The sequence below is a fragment of the Muntiacus reevesi genome, chromosome 3, assembly GCF_963930625.1.
Source record: "Muntiacus reevesi chromosome 3, mMunRee1.1, whole genome shotgun sequence".
Lineage (NCBI taxonomy): Eukaryota > Metazoa > Chordata > Mammalia > Artiodactyla > Cervidae > Muntiacus > Muntiacus reevesi.
Window position 1 is genome coordinate 164230777 of NC_089251.1, and position 15665 is coordinate 164246441.

General features: G+C 49.0%; 1 protein-coding gene across 2 annotated transcripts in view; it reads right to left on the reverse strand.

Annotated features, from left to right (window-relative positions):
- FNDC1 (fibronectin type III domain containing 1) overlaps positions 1-15665 on the reverse strand; it is a 111452-nt gene that overhangs the window by 60086 nt on the left and 35701 nt on the right. For both annotated transcript variants that reach the window (XM_065931031.1, XM_065931030.1), the window contains exon 5: positions 120-326. In XM_065931031.1, coding sequence (XP_065787103.1) covers positions 120-326 — 207 coding nt within the window. The remainder of the gene's footprint in view (positions 1-119; positions 327-15665) is intronic.

The following is a 15665-nucleotide window of genomic DNA, read 5'->3' on the forward strand; positions in this document are numbered from 1 at the left end:
AACACTTGGAAAATGAACATCCTAGCCGAAAGACCACATTCTGTTCAACGGAGCTTCAAAATCTAAAAATGATCGCCAAGATCATTAAGACATCGAACGACAATGAACATGGAACTCACCTAGCTTTTTGATTTCGTGCGTTCGCTCATCTCTCGTCAGTGGGACGTAATTCATCTTCCGGCCACTTTCTCCATAGCCCAGAAGGAAGCCCCGGGATCGTCGTGGACTCTTGGCTCCAGACAGGCGCGGTGCCTTCCACGCCACGGATAGCCGGTCGTCGGATGAGCGGACTCGCACCCGCAAGGGCTTGTTGGGCACGTCCTTTTCTTAAAGAGGACACGACACAAGACCATTAAACAGCAAACCCCAGAGCTCCCAGCAGAGGAGGGAAAAGCGTGCCCAAAGATGGAGCCACCACAATTAGCAGCTGGGCTTAAAACATCCACTTTGGGGAACCAGTTCTAGTAAGAACATTCTTCCCCCAAGGGTATCGACACTCGGTGTCCATCCTCACAGGAGGCTGAGAGGTCTCAAGGATTTAAAGTGAAAACATACCATGTGTGAGACTGCCAGCCAGCAATCCTGGATGCTTTACAATGTTCCTTCTCATCTATTTCCTCTTGCCCCCTTAAAGCCAAAAACTCTATATCCGCTGGTGAAAGCAAAGGGTCAGCATAAAATATAGCAAACACACTTTCATGCTATTTTTAACTGTCCTCCTGGAAGCTTTTCCACTATAAGTTTGAAAAAAAAAACTGGGCTTTCCTTGTCTTTATGGTGACTCGCTAAGAGCTCGATCCTGCTTTCTGGTTCTGATCTTAATTTCTCTGGCATGCCCAAGTCGTGCCCCTTCAGGCAAACCCTGCTGCTATGCCCCACATCTGTTGTTGCCTTCCTGCTAAATCAGTCCATTTCCAGCACTCTTACTAAGCTGATAAGTCTCCGGAGTCACTCTCATTGCTAATATTCTCAAAGCAAGGCCAATACTTAGTGTTTGAAGTTTTGCTTCTACGTGGATTAAGAGCTGATGAAACGTTTGGGAACAAGGGCTACAGGCTACGTGATGACTACACTGTCTGCCTCTGACAGCGGGCCACATCCTAGTCCTTTCCGGGGACCCAGTGACCCAGTGAGTGTCTCTCTGGCTATGTAAGCCAGGTATGTGTCCCAGGCATGCTTCCTCCACTATGTACATCACCCCCATCACCAATTCTAATTTTACCAGACTGGAAAATTCCCACCTAAGTGAATATTTTAACACTAACTAAAACAAAACAAAACAATGTCATGAGTTAGCGTCAGTTTCAACAGCACAATACTAGCCATTGGAGATGATTGTGCCAAGAAGTCAGTCATCTGACTGTGTCTTCGAACCAAAAGGAATATCCTTTTGCATATTAGCTGGAGCTACCTAATCAGTCACTGGGCACCCTCATTCCTAAAGGCTGCTAAGAGAACATCATATTACAGTTCAACAAATATTTTCCCCAATACACAAAGTAGTGATTATTGAGATTTTTTTGTTTTTAATCCAATAGCACAATGAACTAACTATATAAAATTTTGTCTTGCACCCTGGTGACACGAGTGTAACCACTTTCGCTGGGGTTCTACTAAACTCAACTCAGTGTTATTCCAAGTTCAGAGGTGGGCTCTCCACTTCAAGAATCTAGCCTCTATAAAAATTAGGGACCACCAAGCAATATGGAAATGACAAATATGCTCATCTCTATAATGGAAAAGAAAAAAATTGTCTAAATGTTTAGTACGAATAGTCCAATTCATTAACAGCACAGTACTGATTCATTGAATGAGTTCCTACATTAACCCTATGAGTTGATTTTTCTTATGAGTCCCAATGGGGACCTCTTCCTTCATACTCCTAAGAACAGGACGCTCAATGTTTCTAGAAAGATCCAGACTGCTGAGTCTCGTTAAGCACTTGCATTATCTGTGGGTGACTGTGGATTTTCTTCATAAGCCTGTGTCACTGCTGAACAGACCTTGTCCACGTGGGGCTAGGGTAGGAGTCATTTTTCAAAAGCCGGTAGTGAAAATATCTGGTAAAAACGACTTACAAGACGGAAAATCTGGACAAGGGGTAGCATGCTTAGTCTTGATGAAACTTCGGTTTGGTTTTTGAAGTCAGCACGTTTTTGGATGACATGCATCAGAACAAAATACAAAACCAAGTTTAACTTTTCAGGAATAGTGTTTGCGTCATTTTCAGCTTTATGCAAAGTTATGAAAGAAACTTGACATGAGCCATAGGCAAGGGAACAGAAGTCGAGAGAGGAAATTTTAAAGGAAGCACAAAACTTGGCTTCTTTCTCTTTACATCTTCTGAGTCACGTTTTACTCTGTGTGCCTCCAATACGAACTATCACCACCTACAACACACTGTTTTAGCAGAAGCCCCTCTGAGGAGTGAGCCCACAGCCTCTCCCAGGTGAAGCCCCTGAGGCTGGCGTTTGGTTCCAGAGTGTCCAGCTTTGGGCAGGCAACACGGCTTTTTTTTTAGAAGTCTATAATGTGAAAATGATGTCTGCCTAGAGAACTGACTTATGAAGAGGGTGGCAGGGAGGAAGGAGAGGGTAAGATGTATAGGGAGAGTAGCATGGATGCATATACACTACCATATGTAAAACAGACAGCCAATGGGAGTTTGCTATGACTCAGCAAACTCAAACTGGGGCTCTGAGACAAACTAGAGGGTGGGAATGGGCGGCAGGTGGGAGGGAGGTTCAAGAGGGAGGGACGTGTATAAACCTAGGGCTAATTCATGTATGGCACAAATCAAACCAATACTGTAAAGCAATTATCCTTCAATTGAAAATAAATTATTTAAAAATTATGTCTGCCAATCAGTTCAGTTCAGTCGCTCAGTCATGTCCGACTCTTTGCGACCCCATGAATCGCAGCACACCAGGCCTCCCTGTCCATCACCAACTCCCGGAGTTTACTCAAACTCATGCCCATCGAGTCAGTGATGCCATCCAGCCATCTCATCCTCTGTCATCCCCTTCTCCTCCTGCCCACAATCCCTCCCAGCATCAGGGTCTTTTCCAACGAGTCAACTCTTTGCATGAGGTGGCTAAAGTATTGGAGTTTCAGCTTCAGCATCAGTCCTTCCAATGAACACCCAGGACTGATCTCCTTTAGGATGGACTGGTTAGATCTCCTTGCAGTCCAAGGGACTCTCAAGAGTCTTCTCCAACACCACAGTTCAAAAGCATCAATTTTTCGGCACTTAGCTTTCTTTATAGTCCAACTCTCACATCCGTACATGACCACTGGAAAAACCATAGCCTTGACCAGATGGACCTTTGTTGGCAAAGTAATGTCTCTGCTTTTTAATATGCTACCTAGGTTGGTCTGCCAATAATACACGGTATTCATTTTACTCTTAAGAAAAGCTCATACCTCCTCAAGGGACCCTCAGTGGTGCGGACGTGAGAAATGATGCCTGCTCAAGCTGCCACAGGCCATTTGCACTGCTCTTCTTCCCAGCAGGGCTGGCAGGCTCCCCTCAACCCCCACAGCGGCCACAGTCTACCTCCCAGGGCAGCAGGAAATGCGGTGGGTGTCCATGGTGCCATCAGTGATGTGCCCATTGGTGATGGGCTGCCCTCATCTCTCTTGTCCCAAAGCCCCGAGTGACACAGCTACTCTCCCCGCCACTGCAGAGGCCCACCCATCAGCCTGGGACTTCTGGGATGATCTCCAGCAACACAGGCAAGTTGACCAAAAACACATGCATGGGTCTAACAAGATTCAGCTAAGAAGTAAATCACTGGGCAGAGGTGGTGTTCCCTGCTCTGTGACCCGGCCCCCGCCCTGAGGCCCGCCCAGCCATTTACTTTACAGCGGAACCAGCATCGGTGGAGAGCAGTCATTGGGGCATTGGGGCTTTCCTGGTGGCTCAGACAGTGAAGTATCCACCGACAGTGAAGGAGACCCAGGTTCAATCCCTGGGTCGGGAAGATCCCCTGGAAAAGGGAATGGCTACCCACTCCACTATTCTTACCTGGGGAATTCCATGGACAAAGGAGCCTGGCAGGCTACAGTCCATGTGGTCACAAAGAGCGAGTAACACGTCTTCTTCATTTGGGGAATGTGGTGGGCCTATGCTCCAGAACAAATAACCCCTGACACTCAAGAGCAAAATTTCGAACAAGCAGAAAGAAGGAAAAAGACCACTGGGATGTCCTGAAATGCCGGGGTCCCTGAGGAAGAGGAAGGGGGGAGGTTCCAAGAACAAGGGGCTCCGTCCCAGTTGGCACAGGGTTTGGCCTGAAATCCTGACCCAGGCCAGGCCCACTAAATCTCAGCCACACTGCCCAGTGGCAGGGACAGCCGTGGCCCCCTCGGACCGCATGGGCTCCCCCCACAGGCTCCAGGCTGCCGTCCAACCCTCCACACCAGGGCACCAGAACAAAGCCAGGCTTGCTGAGCAAGCTTTGGCAACAGGGCTGAGACCAGCCCTTTGGACCAACCACACTGCCTCTTCTACACAGAACCTCACACTTGGTTACACGCTCTCGCGTGGTTCATTTTAACTGTCCTTCCCACATCTCCCAGGCGAGGAGGCCAGATGTCATAATCCCCACAAGAAAACTGAGGATCAAGAGGTGAAGCACCTGACCCAAGGCCACATGGCTAAGCAGCAAGCAGCGAGCTGAATGCAGCTGCCCTGATGCCAGTCTCCCCGCTCGTCCACCGAGACCCCGTCCACTCAAGCCATCTCACCAGCCACCCAATCTCTTCTGCTAATAAACGTGAAACATGGGTTCTAAGCTGGACAGGCCCCCTTCCAAGTGTGAGCATAATGCCTTGCACAGTAGGCCTCACATTTGCAGGTATGTGTGTTTTTTTTGTTTAACTCCGTGGATAGCAAGGAGATCAAACAGGTCCATCCTATAGGAAATCAACCCTGAATAGTCACTGGAGGGACTGATGCTGAGGCTGAAGCTCTAATACTTTGGCCACCTGATGCAAAGAACTGAGTCATTGGAAAAGACCCATTGGAAAGACTGAAGGCAGGAGGAGAAGGGGGCGACAGAGGATGAGATGGTTGGATGGCATCACGGACTCAACGGACATGATTTTGAGCAAGCTCTGGGAGATGGTGAAGGGTAGGGGAGCCTAGCATGCTGCAGTCCATGGGGTCATAAAGAGTTGGACCCAGCTTAGCAGCTGAACAACAACAACAATTTTGTGTTGGGGTATAGGCGATGAACAATGTTGGGATAGTTTCAGGTGGACAGAGAAGGGACCCGGCCAGCACGTATACGGTTTTTTCCAGTGGATCAGACAGCATAGCTAAGGAACCAGAGAAACTACTCAGCAGGTTGCCCTTAGCAACCAGAGAAGGCCACCGACTCTAGAAACCAGAGTGAGGTGACAATGTCATTCTGCTGTATACAGCCCTAAAGCCAACCCCAATTTTTTCAAGCACTTTGAAAAGTTCCTTTCTTTAATGCTCTGGATGAAACACCCTGTCAATTAGCTTTTATAGATCTTTTCTAGATCATCTGGGAGCCTTCTTTTAATCTATGTGCACATGAAGAAAATTTGTTCACATGGTTCAAGTTCCCTTACAGTGAGATTTTCTCAGTGTTTTCTCTAAGCTGTGTGTGATAGCCTCAGAGAAGCCTTTTGAAAATTTTCTAATAAATCCCTGTAAGCCTTTTCTCCTGAAAACAGGAAGTCACCACCACCAAGAGGAATGATGTTCACATCCACCAGTGCTAAGTATATTAAGTATATTTTGAACCTGGCAGGACACAGTCCCTCCGTTGCTCTGAAGACCATTCAACCAGGTTGATGTTGCCCAGAATGAATTGATCGCAGAAGACCTACAGCGATTAATCACACACCGTCTACTAAGCAGGTCAGTGAGGTGAAATGATTTCCAGGTAAACTATAACAAACATCTGAAAGCCAGGCAGAATTAGAACATCGCCCCTAAGGTGTATCACCAGCTATGCAAATTGGCAACTATTCTGAAATTGTAGGGAGTCCAAAAAATCTGTTCTTTCCACACACACAAAAAAATCCAAAATTCAACGTGATGCTTTCTTTGCCCGTTTACAATTCAGTGCCAGGTAAATGCATAGCTTCTGAATTGGGCTTCCACAGGCTCGAAAGCCAGGGTCTGAATCTGAGTCTACGTCTCACTGCCTTTCGAACTTCAGCTTCCTCCTCGGTCAGGTAGTGTCTAGCTTACTGGGTTTTGTAATTGACACTGTCCTGGCATCTATCAAGGACACATTAAGTGCTGGCTGTGTTTGTGATTGGTCATGATAAAAACCCTCTTTTATCAGATTCATGGTGGGCGGGTGGCTCCTTTCAGAAGGTGAGCTGTGGTTGCATCACAGAGTTTTCTGTGGGCATTAAGAAAAAAAAAATGTGTTTCAAAGAACCTGGTAAAAAATCCACCTGCAATGTGGGAGACCTGGGTTCGATCCCTGGGTTGGGAAGATCCCCTGGAGAAGAGAAAGGCTACCCACTCCAGGATTCTGGCCTGGAGAATCCCATGGACTATATAGTCCACGGGGTTGCAAAGAGGCGAACACAACTGAGCGACTTTCACTTTCAAAGAACCAGACAGGAGGAAAAGAAGTGGACATATTGCCAAAGACTGTGCCCTGAAAGCCTGCTCACATACGAGGCTGTCGACACCCAGGTGGGTTTTTTTTTTTTTTTTTTTTTTTTTGCACCATAAGCAGAAAGCTCTATTCCTCGTCCTCATCAGCATCTCACAACCACACACCACTCTGAGCCGGCCCCTCCTCCTCATTGGCGTGGAAGTCCGTGGCCCCGGCTGTCTGGTGACCGCTTTCCCTGGCCCGGTTTCAACCAGCAGAACATTCTTGTCTCCAGGAGGACGTGAAAGATCCCTCAGTCTAGAGCTTCGGAGAACAAGTGGTTTGTCCCACTGACCCACCTGACACCCACTGCGCTGGCCTCCAAGCTTCACGCAGACAGCCCTCATCCTCAGCCTGGGGGCAATAAGAGCCGCCCTTCCCCTCACCCAGCCTCGGCCCCAGGCAGCCTCCCCACCCTTCCCAGGCATCAGACCTCAAGGCCACCAGGGACGCTGGTCTGAGGGCAGGTGGGAATCCAGCCCACGAGGCTGGACCACAGTCCTCACACTGCACTGTACGTCAGAACACCTTTGGGGGGAGGGGTGGAGTTTGTGGAAACACAGCCCCTCACACCTGTATCCGGGACAGTGAGATTCCGGAGCTTGTGTGGGCTTGAGATGAAAGAGCCTGATTAGGAAGTGGTGAGGGGGCAGGAGGGGGGAGGGAAGATGCACTGGGGTGCAGGGGGGTGACAGCAGCTGTCTCAACCAAGGAACCAGATGCATGCCTGCTGCCCCCACGCTGAGTCTGGGTGCCCTCCCCGCCATGCCGGCCGAGGCCAGAGTGCGGGCAGGTTGGCAATGCCTGACAGCCTTGGTCTGCCACCGGCTCCTTCTTCCCAGGTGAATTCCCACACTCAGTCCCCCTGCAACACCTCTGAAAGGCTCCCAGAGCTCCTCTCCCCCAAAACCACATGTGCAACACTTACTCTAAAGTCTCCCCTTAATGCCTCACTCTCCTCTCCAATCAAGGCCCTCGGTACATTTAACGATGCACTCAACTGTGGTTTATTTGAACAAGCCCAGCTATTTAACAAGAGAGTGTTAAACACTGACTCTTTGCAACCCTATGGGCTGTGTAGCCAACCAGCCTCCTCTGGCCACAGGATTCTCCAGGCAAGAATACTAGAGCAAGTTGCCATTTCCTTCTCCAGGGGATCTTCCCGGGAATCGAACCTGGGTCTCTCACATGGCAGGCAGATTCTCTACCATCTGAGCCACCAGGGAAGCCCGAGAAGGACACAGGAAATCTTATGCCTTCACTTCAGAACAGTGTCCGTCAGAGCATCACCAACCTTCATCATCTCCTGGATCCCTGCCAGGTAAGGCACTGACAAGCATCCTCACGATAACCCAATAAACACCCCATTTACAGACAACAGAAGTGAGGCTCCGAGAGAGTAAAGGAGAATCTCCCAGCCAGATAGCATCAGGCACTCAGCTGGCATTGGAACCCAGGGGCTGCATCCCTGGTTTTCTCCACCCCTATTTAGAAACTCACAGTGGTTCCAGAGTTGGTGTCACCTGCAGCCATACTGTGGCATACACAAAGGGCCCTCTGGGAAAGCATCCCTCTGGGGAAGGACTGGTCTGCAGAGCCAGGCATCGCCGTCTACCTAGGACTGTCATGTCATGAGCATCCCTGTATTCAGAAGATGCTGGCTAAGTTCCCAAGGGCCTCGCTGCCCTCCGGGAATGTGGGTCCATTCATCCCATCAGAAGCCATTCATCACACTGTTCCCCTTACATTTACCCATGTTTCAGTCTCCAAGGGCCTAGCTGCCTGCCGGGGAAGCAGTGTGGACACCAAGAGGAGAATTAGAGTCATAGGCACATATCTCAGCATCCTTCAGAGACACTAGCACAGTGCCCCTAAGCCATCAACCGAAGTCAGTCCATTCTTGCTGCTTTTTCAGGGACTGGGAGAAAAGAGAAGGTCTTGAAAGAAAAACAAAGAACCTTGATTGCCCCCAAGCAAATCAATGCCAATTACTAATGATGTTAGTAATGTTAGGACTGTGGAAGCCCTTTATGAAGCGTGTAAAGCTAACTTTAAAAGCAAACAAACCTCACTCCCATCAGTTTAAGGTTTCTGCCGCCCCCTACCCAGTTCTTCACGGATTCCTCTTCCCTGCTTCCCAGGATCATGTGGGGACATCCTGGCTGCCACCAGATGAGGAAGCCACAGGGAACCCAGGGACAGTGTAGTCAGAGGCCAACCCCACAGGCTGGCACAGGGCTGCCAGCATCTGAGCCGCAAACGTGGTCCTCAAAACTCCGGCAGGACCATCTCAGAAACAAAGCAGATGCTCCAGCCGCCCTGGGACCACTCCACTCCAACCGTCTTGTTTGACTTGGCTGTCTGTTTTCACAAAAGCGCTGGATCACTTTACTGCTGAACAGAGCCCCTCGCGCTCTTCACCGAGGTTCATGTAACAGCGAAGAAAACAAACGCGGCCCCCACAAGCCTGGAGCATTGGTAACTGATTCACAATCTCGGTTTCATCTCAAAAGTGCATTTGAATTTTATAGACTACTCTATAATATTTTGGTTTGTTTTCAAAGTCAAAAATAACATTTTAAATGACCGGCCACCAAGAAAACACTTCCCGTTGGACCTGCCTGGTGTCTCTAACAAGAAAATATTTCCTGTCATGCTCTCCTGGCAGTGCTATGTTCTCGCAAGTTCTGAGGACCCAGTTTGAGAAGCCTCAAAGAATGACCAGTCTACCAGCAGCTCCAGGATGTCATCCAAAATGGTCAATCAGTTACTGACCTTGATCCCAGTGAGTGAAAGTCGCTCAGTCATGCCTGACTCTTTGCGACCCCATGGACTGTAGTCCGCCAGGCTCCTTTGTCCATGGGGATTCTCTAGGCAAGGATACTGGAGTGGGTTGCCATGCCCATCTCCAGGAGTTCTTCCCGACCCAGGGAGTGAACCCGGGTCTCCTGTGTTGCAGGCGGATTCTTTACCATCTGAGCCACCAGGCAAGCCCAAAGGTGCCAGGATCCCAGCGGTGCTATGAACATCAGTGAAGACTACACCACCAATGTCTCTGCCCAGGACCAAGGCGGCAGAGGCCGAGTCACCCCAAGACAGTGGCCAGCAGGACATGAACGGTGCGGGCAAAGTCTACACAGGAATTCAGCAGTCCTACAGCCGTCTGCATGGACACATCCCTCAGTCTCACAAATCATAAGACCTTTGAGGGGACTCTCTCTGTACGTTAGGTCAGCAGTCTCTCCGCTGCTGCACAGGCAGAGCTAGCGAAGGTCCCTGCAACCTCCTCAGGGCAGTGGCTCACCAATAAGCCTGGAACAGTGATATCCGTTGCCGAGGCCCTCAGCCACCTGCACCAAGGGTGAGCCCTGGCCTGGGTCCAGCTCCCTCGCTCCCCACCCCTGGCCCAACTCCCGCTGAGTCAGCGTGGAAGGCAAGAGGGGGGAATCCTGCAGGGGACCAGCTGTAAAGGCCATGAAGGATGAAAATGCACATCATTGGAGCATCTGATCTGGACCCATCTGCTGGTGCTTCAGTTCTCAGCTGCACTTCCTGAGGGCCCCAGAGGAACCCAGAAAGCAAAGGAAGCGAGTCTCCTTTTCTGAGCTCCTCAACGGCTGAAATAGGGACCTCTGGCATTTCCTCACCTCACTGCGGACAGAGACAGCCTCCTGGTCGAGGTACGCTAAGAGAAAGGGGGTGTTAGATATCCGAAGGAAAACTTTTCCCAGGTTTTTGCAGTTTGGTTTGTTTTGTCTAAAGCTCTTCTGCATTTGTTTCACTTGAGCCAAAGAGTCAGCAACGCAATTGTCTTCTAGAAATGAAAGCCCTTTTGCTGCTAAATGGCTATTGGTTAGCTCAGTTTTTAGTGCTATCCAGCATGTCACCTGCAAATGAAAGGTCCAGTTACAATACATGAATAGGTTGACAGCTGAGCAAAGAAAGTGGTTTCTTTTGAGAATGACATCTACACGCCCAGGGATCCTTTATAAGAAGCTGCATCTCTCTTCAAGGGCATCACCCACTGCTCCACCCTGCCCTCCTCTGCACTCAGACACCAAAAGAAAAGCCAGTGACGGATACTCAGAAAACGGCACCCAGCCCCCAAGATGTTGGCCCCACCGGGACGCTGGGTTTGTTAACTACTGCAGGTTCCTCCAGGAGGCAGGGGCAAGGGTGGCCAACATTGCACTCAAGGCCCACACACGAGTTCATCTTCCCAGCCATCCACAGCCCCGGCCCACCCCGTCAAAGCAGCCACTTTTCAACCTCTGAAACAAGCGCCCATCCGTTGGAGGGAAGGGCCTCGCTCCCCACCATCTGCATCTTAAGGATTCACTGAAAAAAGCTATGCGCAGATATTCTCATTCATCAGTGTAGACAGGCAGATGAAACACCGCAAAATGTGGGTTTCTGCCCTGGTGTCCGAGAAGGCTGCCCACCACTTCTGCCTCCTCCAGGCAGCTGGCCCATGCTAAGTCCTTCCCACGGCATTCTTGTCTGGACTGGAACTCAGGAGTCCCACCCAAGAACATCTGCACGCAAGCCTCTCTTGCCTACTTTTTAGGATGAAAGAATGGACTCTGAGGTTGGTGAAGTCTAACCACATTCTAACCACACGAAGAATTGATGCTTTTGAACTGTGGTGTTGGAGAAGACTCTTGAGAGTCCCTTGGACTGCAAGGAGATCCAACCAGTCCATCCTAAAGGAGATCAGTCCTGGGTGTTCATTGGAAGGACTGATGCTGAAGCTGAAACTCCAATACTATGGCCACCTGATGCGAAGAGCTGACTCATTTGAAAAGACCCTGATACTGGGAAAGACTGAGGGCAAGAAAAGAAGGGGACAACAGGACGAGATGGTTGGATGGCATCACCGACTCAATGGACACGAGTTTGGGTAAACTCCGGGAGTTGGTGATAGACAGGGAGGCCTGGCGGGCTACGGTTCATGGGGTCGCAAAGAGTCAGACACGACTGAGCGACTGAACTGAACTGAACTGAACCACATTTTAATGTGAGATGGGGCTTGGAAACCAGCACCCAGATAAAGAGATCTGAGCCACGGAGGGATAAAGATCTGAACGTGGAGGGAGGTGAGTTCAGGGCAGGTGGGACGGACTGTGACTCCACAGAGCAACCAGCCCTGAGGAACTCCGGTCTCCAAATGCATTCAATGCCATCCTTCACCCAGGCCCCTCCAAAGAAACAGTGGGCAAGAGCCAGGACCTCTGACCAGTGACACCACCACTCTGGGGCGACCAAGCGGCCTGCCGGGGCCACCCCCACCATCGGTGGCTGAATGAGATAGAGGTGCCCAAGCTCCTGACACACAGTTCAACTTCCTGGGCACGGGTATGGGGCAGAAGCAGCCTCTAAATGCATTTCACGCAGTAAATATTCCTTGGGCGCCTACTTTGTGCTCGACCCAGGCTCTGGAGATACAAAGATGAGTAAACCATTATTGCCCTGCCCTCGAGGAGCTCACACCTACCCAGGTCAGGAGCCAGAAACCAGGTCTGCCCACCAAACTGCATACTGTAAAAAATCTAATAATTGCATGAGAGAGCTACTGAGAAAAATAATGTCACAGACATTACTAATCCCCTGTGGGCCAGAGACTTTTTAAATTGAAACTAGTATGTGAAAAGAGGACGGTCTTTGATTCACAATTAATTTTAAAACTTTGGAGTGGGGAACACTTAAAGCTCATGTCCAGCCCGCGGCAGCCGGGATCCTGCTCCAGATTACAGGGCAGTGTCCCCAGTGCAGAAGGGATGCAGGATGGGGTTTGTGGTGTTCCTCTTACCCAGTCATACCGACATGGGTCGATTTAAGTGAGTTAACATGGTGTCTCCTTGGCTCATTTGGCAGAAAGCCTGCCATTTGCACCCAGAGAAGGAAGGCAGCACATCCAGTATATCACTGGAGACGATTCTTTATCCTATGCACCTCTGTGTATTCACTCACAACATCAACAGGCAGAATCTATAATTCAGTGTTTCTTCCTTGGCCAAGATGAGTTCAGGATTTGCTGGCCTAAAACAGTCTAAGTAGGGTGGAGACCAAGGCAAACAGCCCTGTCTCAGCAATGGTTCCCAACAGCTTGCCAAGCTTAGGATCACTCATTCAGAGGGCCTTGGTGTCGTCAATTCATGAAATGTCAATCCTGAAAGGAACCCTAGAACCTTAGAAGGAAGTTTAGAACCTGAGAGGGTTCTTAGAAACGAACCTGGAGCCTTCTTGGGGAGCCCCATCATTGTATGGCTGAGACGTCTGAAGGGTCTCACTGTTGATTGAGCTTGACTCTGGGGCATAACAGTGAGTGGTGGAGATGGTTATGGCTGGATGGGTTCATTATGCTCTTAAGCCACGAGTTTAGGGGAGGAGGCAATCTCAAGACAGTGGGATTAGAGTTTTCAAATTCCACACCAGTCACATCTACATAAACAAACTAGGGAAAAGGCACCTGAGGATGGGTGCTCATTTTGATGAACTACTGATAGAAAAGACCAAAACACATGCTTGGACAGCCTTCCTGGTACATCCACAGATATGTCCTATGAAAGGAGTGCCAAGGAAGAAAGATGCCAAGCTTCAGTTTTCAGGTGTCATAGTTTCACTGTCAAATAATTTGACACTTGCCCAAATTAGCTTTTGAGCCAGGTCCTACAGTAGACGTTCAGTTCACTTCAATCACTCAGTTGTGTCCGACTCTTTGCAACCCCATGAACCGCAGCACGCCAGGCCTCCCTGTCCATCACCAACTCCCAGAGTTTACCCAAACTCATGTCCATTGAGTCAGCGATGCCATCCAACCACCTCATCCTCTGTTGTCCCCTTCTCCTCCTGCCTTCAATCTTTCCCAGCATCAGGGTCTTTTCAAATGAGTCAGTTCTTCACATCAGGTGGCCAAAGTATTGGAGTTTCAGCTTCAGCATTAGTCCTTCCAATGAACACCCAGGACTGATCTCCTTTAGGATGGACTGGTTGGATCTCCTTGCAGTCCAAGGGACTCTCAAGAGTCTTCTCCAACACCACAGTTCAAAGCATCAATTCTTCAGTGCTCAGCTTTCTTTACAGTCCAACTCTCACATCCATACATGACTACTGGAAAAACCATAGCCTTGACTAGATGGACAGCAGAGAGGAGGGCTCCAAAGATGAATCCAGAACAGCCCTTGGGTCCTAACCATGCTCACAAAGAAGCTTTCTGTTTATGAAGTCAGCCTGAGGGAGAAGCAGTAACAGCAACCTTTCCTCAGAGCCAGGAGAGGGAAGAAAGCCATGAAGGCTTAGAAGTCAAGGGAAGGGAGACAAGAGATGTCACCCCAATGACCTTTATTTCCCAGGGAGACAGGAAGCAAGGTCACCTGCTGGAAGTGAGAGGAAGGCAGGTAGAGGAAGAAACTTGAAGAAAGTGGCCAAATTTTGGAGAGAAAGAAAGGAAACTGAGAAAGGACAAACAGAATAATCTTCAAGTAGAACCTAAGGTGCAGATGAACTTAGAAAGCCAGCGATAGGAAGCTGTCACAATGTGGATGAGCTTAGTTCTGATTTCTCCCACAGGCTCAGCAATTAGCACACAGGAGGGAGAACCACAGAGCCGGGGATAGGGGGCGGCTGGCATGGCCGTGCTGACATGAGTGTGGCGAAATGCTGGGACCAAGATAAAATAAGCCAGAAATGAGCCAGGAGACAGTTTCCGGAGTCTGGCAACGGGAAGTGTCTACAGACCCGAAGCCTGGACAATCTAATGACTTGAGGGCATTGAAGAAGCGAGATGATGGGGAATTTCATGATTCTAGGTTTTGGAGGGGAGCAGCTCCATCCTAGGGGACAGGAGTGGAGACTGTCAAATGGATTGTCAGTACCGAAGTTGTGCAGTCCAGGACGCAAATGTGGAGATGCACATAATGAATCACGTGCCTTCAAGCTGTTTGGATTCAGGCGCACACCACAACTAGGGAATAGCCCGCACAGCAGAAGACCCAGGACAGCCAGAAATAAGTAATTTTTTTAACGGCCAATTGTGAACTCTTCGCTAAACATGAGTCTGAGCTGTAATTTAACTGTCAAAAAAAAATTAGTAAGTTTCATGAATTAAAATAGAATGGAAAGAAAATATGAAGTATAAATCAAACTTTTATTTCAGTTCTGTGTCTCGTTTGGGCTCCATAGCTTAAGGAAAGCACAAAGGATTCGATTTTTAGAAATCCACAACATTACTAAAAATACTTATGAGCCTATTGAGAGCTAAAATTTCCCAGATGAACAGCTTGGTGAAAGCCCATGAACCGCCCTCTGAGCCCATGGTCTGGTTGGAAGCAGAGATGGACCATGATTCTCATCCTGACCCCCAGTGCCCGGCTCTGCACAGAGCAGATCCCCCAGATCCAGTCACAGAAGAAAAGCTAAAACAACTTCAGAAAAGTCTTAAGAAAAGCTGAATAATAGGATTCCAATACGTGAAGGGCCTTGTGACATCTTTTCCCCAAAGACAAAATAAAGGGATATGGGTTTACAGCTCAACAGGAGAGATTTTACATTTAAATGCCAAGACCACTTTCTAACAAAAAGATATGTGATGAGCGACCAAAGAGGAAGTCAAAACTTCTGCCCTAGAGTTTCATTTTTACTTAGTTCTATAAGAGCATCCACATTTGTATGAGCGACCATCTGAAAATCACTCAGGTCCTGCCCGCCTCCAGGACTCACCACACATCTTCATCCCCCTCGTGTGGCGTCCCAGACAGCCCCATAGGGTCTCAGCCTGGTGCCGTCATCTTGTTCTGTATACAGTGCTACTCATGTTTCAAGGAATTTATGATCATGTTACAGGCTAAACTTTGTATCCCTCCCCTCTCAGATTTTTATGTTTAGGATCTAAGCCAAATTACCTCAGAATGGGACTGTGTTTGGAGCCTGGGCCTTACGAGGTGACTAAGTTAAAATGAAGCTTCAAAGGTGGCCCTAATCCCATCTGACTGGTGTCCTTAGAAGAAGCAGAAATCT